General features: G+C 44.0%; 1 protein-coding gene across 3 annotated transcripts; it reads right to left on the bottom strand.

Moving 5' to 3' along the window:
• Positions 1-1,573: 1,573 nt before the first annotated feature.
• LOC147446237 (uncharacterized) lies at positions 1,574-8,619 on the bottom strand. Of its 3 annotated transcripts, XM_086525501.1 has the most exons (4): positions 7,834-8,619; positions 3,564-7,311; positions 2,523-2,806; positions 1,574-2,411 (listed from the first exon to the last, which is right to left on the bottom strand). In XM_086525501.1, the coding sequence occupies exons 1-4, from the start codon at positions 8,459-8,461 to the stop codon at positions 1,984-1,986; spliced, it is 5,088 nt and encodes a 1,695-aa protein (XP_086381627.1). In that variant the 5' UTR covers positions 8,462-8,619; the 3' UTR covers positions 1,574-1,983. The 3 variants fall into 3 exon arrangements, with proteins under 3 accessions (XP_086381627.1, XP_086381626.1, XP_086381628.1); XM_086525500.1 differs by having other exon boundaries at positions 1,574-2,806; XM_086525502.1 differs by having other exon boundaries at positions 1,574-2,806; positions 7,820-7,942.
• Between the last annotated feature and the right edge of the window lie 1,213 nt (positions 8,620-9,832).

Raw genomic sequence — 9,832 nt, 5'->3', positions numbered from 1 at the left:
CTCCTATTTCTTCTCATCCATCATTGGCTCTAGCCAAGTCTGATGACACCGTCAACCTCATCTCACTACCATGGACATGGCTATTTATTTAAAATTTCAAATATTTCTTAATTCATTTGACTTTGAAATCTTTCCAAGTGGTGGTTTACACTTGTTTTTATCTGTAAGTCAAAATCTCTACCATTGGTATTTCCCACTGGCTATAGAATCGTCGATGGTGCACCCCTCGGGTCTCACAAAGCATCAATCCAAAAATAGTCTCCAAGCAAGTAACCCTCGTCGTGAAGCACAAAGATGTTTAATCATGTCAGATGGCTATTTCACTTAACAAGTCCCATTTGAACATTGTCTTTCCAAGCTATTTCATAGGTTAGGTTATTTATGAAGTGGACAACTTTCAACGCTTGTCTTATCTAGGAAAACTACTTAGTCTTTCTAAAAGCTCAAAAAAAAATAATATTTCATCAAAAACGATAATATTTTTTAACTTTTGTATTGCATATTCATTAATAATCTCAAAGTTTTTTCCTACGGGTTTTACTTTGACCTATACATATGCATTTTTAGACACTACCCATGTCTCTGGCATGTGGTAAGACCACCAATGCATTACTTCTTTTGTATTTGCATGAGCTATACCTTAAGACCACTTTTTATTGCTCATCTCCTTTAAGGATTTGAACTTGGGGGGGTTCTAGCCTCTGAATTATATATAAGACATGCATGGCCCAACCACTGAATGTTTAGAACACATGCCTCTGAGTCCATTGGCCATGGATGGTTAGTTCAAGTGACATCATGTTGGTGCTTCATTACCATTGAGTCTATGATGTCCAGGCTTCATTACCACTGAGTCTATGATGTCCATGCTAGCTTTGGACCGTTTTACCGGCACCAATCACCTTTTTGGAGCTAGTGCCACCTCATTGATCAATTAGCTACACCAATGAGCAAAGGGGAGGTAGTTAGCTCTATGGAGAACTATCCTATGGTAGCACCACCCTATGACTAGCATAGCCTATGAGGTCATCCCTAAGTGACACAGTCTATGAGGTCACAATGCATATCATTGTGGCTATATAAGCCATCTCTTGTACATTTGAAAAATTAGTGATATTGTTCATCTCTTGAGTCTTGTGTATTGCCTCTCAATTCACAAAAGTGGGATCAGCAATTGGGCAAATCACAGCTTGCAAAATGAAATGGCTGAGCATAGAGCAAAAGGACTTTGTGAAGGGTAGAGTCATTTATACATCTTGCACCAAGGCTTATATGAGATATAGAAAAATGTTGCCATATTTTAGTTCTTTTGTTAAACAAATGGGAGAAACTTGTTAGCATTCACATTCGTTTGATATGACACAAGATGACATAAATGCTCTATTACTTTGAGTCATAATTAATGCTTTTTACTTTCCTCCTATTATTATTATTATCCTTCTTTAAAGTGTAACTTTTTTATTAAGAAAAACTTCTTTTTGGAAGAGTAAACTCTTTTTTTTTTCGTTTTGCCTTTCTCTCAAGGGTTAAAATGCCTACAATATGAAGCCTTTAAAAACTAACTTGATTTTGAAATTTGAAATTTTTGTAAGAGAAATGGCTTTACAAGAAATTTACTTGCATGAAATGGACCAATAACCCCACACAATCTAAGGTTACTTTTGCAGAAGCAAAGCCCACCAAGACTCTTTGATGAACAAAGAGCTGGATACAAGCCTATGTAGCAAGACATGGCATGACATGCACCCCCCCATTCTGTCTTTGAGAGCGCTCAATATGTGTGTACCAAAACCAGAGGGGCTGAAAGGAGAAGCAAGGGGAGAAAGCCTTCTGTCTCATAGTGCTGATGATGTAGTCTAGTTTGCAGACAAATATAGCCATCTTCCCAATACAAATGTATGTGCAACTGCAGTTACACATAAGATGTATGTGAAACAGCAAACCCACAGATATGTAATGCCTATTACCTCTGACATGACATGGTCAAGGCTGAGCAGCAGACATGGCATCTCCCCTCTTCATTACTCTCATCGCCGTCAAGGATGACGGAGGCCGATGGCTCACATTGACTTGCACCTTCCCGTCATCCAGCCTTATGTTGGCTACCTGCAATTCGGCTTTTCCGCTTCTAATCTGCACTCCTTCAAGCTTCTTACCTTCCACCCTCCTCTCATCAACAGTAATGGGAAGCTTCCCTTCAAGTATCCTCGTATCCGACGTCGCCCTTCTCCACATCGTCTCTAGGTTAACCGACTCTTCCTTATCCTTCTGTAGTTGCTGCCTTGTGATCTTCAAAGTGGGAGAGGCCTCCCTTGATGTCACATTATGTTGTGGCGATTGTTTGCCATGATGAGTGGTGCTCACTTTGAAGTTTCTTTCAAAACCGGCAGGACTCCTTTCCTCGACATCACCTGCATCACAGGCCTCAGTGAATCCGGCATTATGGCAACCATCCATATTGTCTCCACAACCTCCTTGAATGGCTGCTTTTTTGCAGAAATTGCATGCCGCTTGGCTCTTACCCTTCACGGAAACAGCATGACCTGTACGAGTCGAAGGTTGCTGCAGCTGTTGTTGTGTTTGAGGATGTTGTTGCTGCTGCTCATTGTTTAGCTCTTCAGAACCAGTTGTTACTTCCATCATCATCATCATCTTAGATGGACTCTCTTTTCGGTTTGTGGCAATCATGCGAAACAGCTTCACAAGCTCTCCTCCTAGAGCACTGCATTTACTCTCAGCCATGGATGCTCCTTCAAGGGCGGTTTGCACACCCACACTGAAGTCCTCCATTTTTGCATCCAATACTCTGCAGAATCATGGAAATCAGGCAAAAGTTGGAATTAGAAGATGGTCACAACATGCCATTTAGGGAAAGAAGGGGCATACATTCTTCACAAAGCCACTCTCATTTCCCTATGCACTTGATGAAGTACAGAGAAAACTTGCTCAAGTACTTCAGGCTTTATCATAAAAACACTAGTAAAAGGCATGGCCTTCACTATGATGCAATCAATCGGTCACTATGGCATGCCCTTTACTTTGAGTCCGACTAAAACAGAGCTTGCACAACGAGCGGTTGTTTTTGGTCTTTTTTGAAAGCTATCAACCTATCAAGACCTCTTTTGTTACAAATCAAGTACAAAATTAACAAGCTCATTGAATCACCCAAGTGACCAACATGTACCTAGTTTGCACTATCTTGAATATGCATAATCAAACCCTAGACTACAAAATGCTACAATGTATGCTTCAGAAGTGTTTGCAGTGTGTTCATTTAGCACCCAACCATTAGCCCTCCACTGGCAAAATAAAACTCCTTTCAAAACATCTCAAACGCAAAAGTCAAGGTGCGTCAAGGAAATGAAAAGCCTAATGAAAGTGGAAAGCCAAAAGACTTCGCAAGGCTAGAAAAAGAGGTGGTCAAGCATGCATGCAATGTGTGTGTCATTTTACATTTGCATTGGCCCATTTTCCATAATGGGTGAATTAGAATAGAACAGTAATCATGAAAACGGAAATTAGTGCAAAGCAAGCCACAGGCCCTAATCAGGGGAGAAACATACCTCAAATTGGAGAAAGTTTCTGTTTCCACTTGTACAACCCTCTTCTCCAAACTCACTAGACGAGTGTCAACGGGACTCCAACCAGCTCCATCTTTGTCATCACCTTGACCTTCCCTGTCTTCACGAGCTTTCATTCTCTGTACAAAGCCGGACAATTCGTTGTAGAGACTGAAAAGCCTCTCTTTTTGTGATGATTGCATGTTCTCACCAACATCAACACCATCTAATCGATGCTCGCTGCTTCCTGACAAGCCAGTGCTTTCTAGTGTTGATATCCTCTTGTCCAGATCTTGCAATAGCCTGGCTGCTGCATCATACTTTTGCAGCCACACCGCAACCGATTTTTGCAAGTCTCCGGTGCTGGCTTGCACTCCTTCCACCGACGAACTGACGCTTAGCTGCATGCTCTCAAGCTTATGAACCCTTTTACTACACTCGTCTACCTTTTCAGCTGTGTCTGCATGAGCTGAAATTGCCTCACTCATGTGGCTTTCTAAAGTCTTCATGCTTTGAGATGCTTGTGCTTGAGCTGAAAGTGTCTCATTCATCTTGCTGTCTAGGTTCTTCACATTTTGCAACAAATCGTCCGCTTTTTGTAAGCTTGCATGCAAATCACTATCGAGTCTTTGATTTTTCCCAGAGGCTTCCTCCAGCCTTGTAAAAGCTTCACCCACTTTCTCTCTCAATTCATCAATGTCGTGCCTCAATCTAGCACCCTTCTGTTCAGTATCAGCTTGCATTTTTGCACTGTGCACTTCCATCGATGCACTCACCTCTTTCATATTTCCTTCCAATGCCACCACGGCATCCTCTGTTCTCTTCACATACTGCTCTAATGCCTCTGAAGATACCCACTTGTCTTCTCCACATGAGTCAGCGAACCCTTTGATTCTCTGTTTGTCCTTTTCCATGTCGTCCACAAGAGACTGAGCTCGTGTTACCTCAATGAGCATCATCTTTTTCCACTCTTCAAGATGGCATTCCAGTTCTTTGTTGTAAGTCATGCATGCATGACCAGCAGCTTCTGCTATGTCCTCTGACATAGCAATGCTCTCACTCTGCATTCTCCGAATCTCCAGTAATGCAGCCTCAGCATTTGATGCAGCACCTGTGGCATTAGCAGCTGCAGCTGCAATTACCTCTTTCTCCAACACTAGGGACTCCTTCAAAACAGAGATTTCGTTCTCTAGACCTTCCTTCATCTGGAGTCCCTTTGCCTGAGCTTCGGATATCACCGTCATTGCTACCTGCATCTCTCTGTCCATATCTTCACTCATCCTCTTCACTTCGCCTGCCGAAGCAACGGCCATATCCCTCTCTGCTGCCAAATTTTCTTGTATCTGATGGCTTTGCCTCATCACAGTTGTAAGCTCAGAAGAGAAGCTCCTTACCATCTCTGCGACAAACTCATCTGCTTTCTGTGCAGCGGATGCAACATGGCCTAGTGCGGCGCTTGTCTCCTCTCTGTCCTTCTCCATAGCAGCCAAGATCCTGAGCCTATCATCTTCAAGATTACTGATTTGATCGTAGCAGCTTTCTAAGTGAGAGACCCTGGACTCCAATCCATCCAAAACAAGCTCTTCCAATGGTAGCTGTGCATCTGAAGCTCCTTTTGTTTCTTGCTCATGCTGGCATTTGGCAATTTCTGCACAGTGACCTTCAAGCTCCCCCATGCGGTCAACGCATTCAAGCTTGAAGCTAAGAAGCTCACTTCTTACCTCCTCGAGGCCACCTAGGTAAAACTGAGAAATGCCTTCAACTTTCTCCATAATGAGCATCCTCTCACGGGCGCTTTCATTATTATCACCGTTATCTTCTACTTTCTTCCTTCCCAGCTCCTCACACTCCATCACCCTGTCCAAAACGGTTTTCATGCTTTGTTCTTCAGCCTTTACCCTTTCTAAGGATAATCTGATGTGCTCTACCTCTAGCTCAATGTCCTTCTTAAAATCCTCATTGTCAGCTCTCATTTGCGTGCTTTCTTTCTTGAAGTATTGCAGCTGCTTCTTCAGCATGCCATTCTCATGTTTCAGTGCATTCTGCTCCTCTCCAATACTATGCTTCGCCTCCTCAGCTATATGAGCAAGCTGGTCTACAGTGTCCTTCATCTCCTCTCTACCTTTAGAGAGCATATCGACTTCTACCCACAAGAGGCGAAGCTCGTTTTTCATGTCTGCAATCACCTTCTCTTTACCTCCCGAGACGATCTCCAAACGCTGTGAGAGCCGTTTCTCCATCTTTTCATCAATGAGGGCATCAATTTCCTGTTTTTCAAGCCGTCTAGCCTTTTCAGTTTCTGCAAGAGTAGACGTCATCTCTCTCTGCATCCCTTCAAACTGTTTGGAGATCCCAAGCTCAACCACATCAAGGTTTCTTCTCATTCCACTCGTTACCTTCTCCTTCAGCTCAAACAAGAGGTCTACCTTCATACTAGCAACCATAGACTCCAAACTTCTTTGTATCATCTCCATGCTTGTACCACGCTCCTCTTTTGGTTGTTGCTTAAACTCGAGCTCTTGCCTCGAGTTCTCTGCCTCTTCTAAAAGCCTCTCTACCCTTATCAACCCTATCCTCACCTCATCCATCATCTTCTGCATTTCATCTCTTAGTGCTTTCTTAATCCCAGCCATTTCATCTTGTGCATTCTCTCTCCACATGTACATATTTTTCTCAAGGCCTTGCATCTCATTCTGCCATCGTTCGCCTTCTGCTTCTACACGAGCTGTGAAGCCTTCCATACATCTTCTCAATTCAACCACCAAATCCTGCAAAGTGCTAAACTTGGCCTCAAGGCCATCAGACTGCAATCTTTGAAGGGAACCCTTTTGCTCTATCGATGTGCTCACTTCACTCCCTTTCTTGATTTCTGATGAGCTATCTTGACCACTGGCTAAGAGCCGGGGTGAACCAGCCTTGGAAAGAGCTGAATCTGAGTCTACAGCACGCCTTATAACATCATCCATGACACCAAGAACCCCCCTTTTCCTGTTTCTTTTCCTGCATGACCTTGGTGTGGCTTTTTGTGAAGAACATCTGCGAAGCATGTCATGACAAAGCTTTTGCTCGACAACAGGGACAAGCTTCTTCGCCCACATGTCATCGGTGGAAGAAATCACCTGGCTTCTTTCAGTTGAAATGTCTTCTTGATCCACTAACACCATCCTTTGAATCCTTCCTGCTGTAAGTGCGGTAGGGTTGGTGCCATGATTCAAGTGCTTGGCAAACATCTCCAATGTGGAAGAGGAAGCACCATGTCCGGCACTTTCTTCTGCAGAGCTTCCTTCTTCCTCATTAAGGAGCATGTCCCCTGTAAGTCTATCAGAGGACATTCTTACTTTTGCAGGTGAGCTTGCCGAGCCGTCCTCATCTGTATCCAGGCATTTACGCTGAAGTTGTGCCATCCTATCCTTTAATCTCTTCTCAAGGAATTGGGGAGAGAATCGAAAGCTTTGAGTGCCCTTATCGGGAGATTTTTGGTCCCTATCTTCATGCCAAGGCGGTGTGATGGCATGCTCTTGTGCTGAGCCGGAGTTGTACATCCCGCGGGAAGAAGAGAGTAGCCACTCTAATGGCCTTTTGGATGGGCCCTCAATATGTATATTTGCTGACCTTGCCTTACTTTCAGGGGCCAGTGATGATTCAGCCTCTATGGGTGCCTTTGTCCTTGAGTCGTGTTTCTTTTCTCCCAGCTGTTGAAGCTGGTTAGCTACAAGGGCGCAACCTCCAATCATGGATTGGAGTCTCTGATCTGCATGTAAATAACAAAGATATTCATGAGAAACTCAGATGCAAAATGCCATTGTAATAGATGCCTGCACATATCTATGAAAGAGTGTGTGCAATGTGGATTGGTGATATCTTCTTGCCGATCAACATATCATCCCCATATACCTCTAAAAGAGTGTGTGCAATGTAAATTTGTGATATGTTCTTGCCGATCGACAATCTAGATGACACATCATCCCCTTAATAGAGTCATCTCACACAGCATACAAACTGCCTCAAAGCATATCTTTCTCAAACTTCCGAGGCATAATTAAAAGCTATCAATGCCCACAAGGCCACCTGAGCCAATCGCAACTTGCAAAACGATACATGAGGCTCTTCCACATTGGAGAAGTTTGCAATGGTTCCATAGTGGCGCTAATTTTCATGAAGCTCTTGTATTGGTTGAGCGCAGTGACAGTTTGCAATGACAATTGCAAGCTAATTCGTGAAAAGTACGTGGAAACAGAAATGGAGTATACAAGGCTTACATGAGTATGCTTACCTGCTGAGCCGATAGACCTCAGCGGCAAAGCAGGAACAACGATGGGCTCCTTTTCTGCAGCCACAACTGGCTTCTTCCCTCTTTGAATAGCTCTTTTCCTCGAACTAGGAGGGGACAAGCCCCCAAAACCAATAGGGGAATTACCAGCCAACTGAGAAGCATCGTGTTGAGGATTAGCAGTCCAAATGCCCCAGCTCTGCTGCTTCTTGCTGGGCGAGTCGCCTGACCCTAAAGAGGGCCTCCGAGATGAGGTAGGGGAGTCTGATGGAGCGCCTCTGATGCTACCAGGCATCTTACCCTTCTTGGACATGAGAGTTGGAGTTGGGGATTGGGATGGCGTTTTGTATGCGAGTGGGCTCTCTGTGTCGAGGCTTTTTGCTGTCTCGAGGGCGTGAATTCGCTCCCTGCAATCTGAAAGGCAAACAAGCAACTCAGAGACCTGCTTCTCTTTGGAGCTTATGGAGAAGAGGGGATGAGAGGGGATGGTGGAGGAAACTAGGGTTTCGAATTTGCGCAGGTGGGAGAGTTCATCGGAGAAGAGGGCAGATTTCTTGCAGAATGCGGCCTTCTTGAGGTAGAGGCGAGCATTGCGGCAGTGGTAGCTAAGAGGGAGAGAGGCCTGATCCATTACCCGCAGCACCAGCAGCTCGGCATTGTTGCCTGCTGCTGCGTCCTCCTCCTCAGTAACGGGTAACGACCACCCCTCCTTCAGCTGAATTTGGGTTCATCTTGCCAAAACCTTTGGTACTTCTAGAGTCGCTACTAACCTTGTCAATAGCAATCTTCGAAGCGATTACCTTTGGGTTTGGTTGTAGATGTGTTGGCACTCCCTTGCCACACAGAGGTAGTGTTGATGGTGGGTTTTTAAGCCTTTCTAAGTAAGGCATGCTCTTTTCAAACAGTTGTCTGAGTGCCTGGTTCTTCGGGGTGATCAGAAAGGCATCAGACCTCTAGTTGTGAAAGGGTTGAGAGAGAGAGAAGAAAAACAAAAATAAGTGTATATAGTGTAGCAGGAGATATTAGCATAAGTACCATTACAGATTAATTTTCAGAAGATAACATTGATCTAGTACATATCATAAGATTAAAATAGTAGCACATCATGAGAAACAAGGGCAATCACTACAACACCGACAATGGCACTGCCTGCTGAGAGAGAGAGAGAGAGAGAGAGAGAGAGAGAGAGAGAGAGAGAGAGTCCTTTGACTGCTTTACATGGCAAAGAGAAAACCGAGCCTCAGACCTCTACCTTGCAACGGAGAGGGGAGAGGGAGAGAGAGGGAGGGGGGGGGGGGGGGGATGTTCTGTAGCTCCTTCTTGCTCGAGTCTCTGCTCAAGTCTCCTTGCGCGTAGCTGCTATCACAAAGCTCCAGTGCTATTTTTCTTACAAGCATCGCTGAAATTAGGAATGTTGAAAAGAAACATATTAAAATAGCTTCTAAAAGCCTTAAAAATGTGTACAACATCTGATAGGCACCACGCCTATATCACTCCCTGCAAGCAAGAACTGCCAACAATGCAATAAGACCCCAATCCAACACTGAATTTAATGAATCTAAAACAAACTATACATAGTATGGTCAAATCGACCTATAATAATCACCAAGATGTTCATCAACTCTGGGTAAAACATAAGCTCCAGCACTGACAATCAGTCAAAACCGTTGCTTGGCTTCCAATCAATCACAATCTTAGGGTCTTCTCAATGCATGTACAAGCCCTCATAGCTATATACACTCGAGCCCCTCAATGAATGTAGATTGGTTCTTACCTCAAACATCGGTCAGTGTTCGTCTACAATTGAGCTCACCCTTCCTTTTCCCAAGCTCTTGAATAGGTAACCGCTCTTTGTTTGCTCTTAATCCCAATCATGAGAAAAACATTAGCAGATAACAACCCATGGTTTCCTCTTTGTCTTCAACCTTCCTTCTCTTCTCTTCACATCGCTTCCCTTGCACAAATTCTGAGAGAGAAAGCTCATCCACAAGAAGAAGAATAA

The sequence above is a fragment of the Adiantum capillus-veneris genome, chromosome 12, assembly GCF_014529385.1.
Source record: "Adiantum capillus-veneris isolate H3 chromosome 12, ASM1452938v2, whole genome shotgun sequence".
NCBI lineage: Eukaryota > Viridiplantae > Streptophyta > Polypodiopsida > Polypodiales > Pteridaceae > Adiantum > Adiantum capillus-veneris.
The sequence above is the reverse complement of the archived record's forward strand: the minus strand, read 5'-3'. Positions and strand labels throughout refer to the sequence as shown.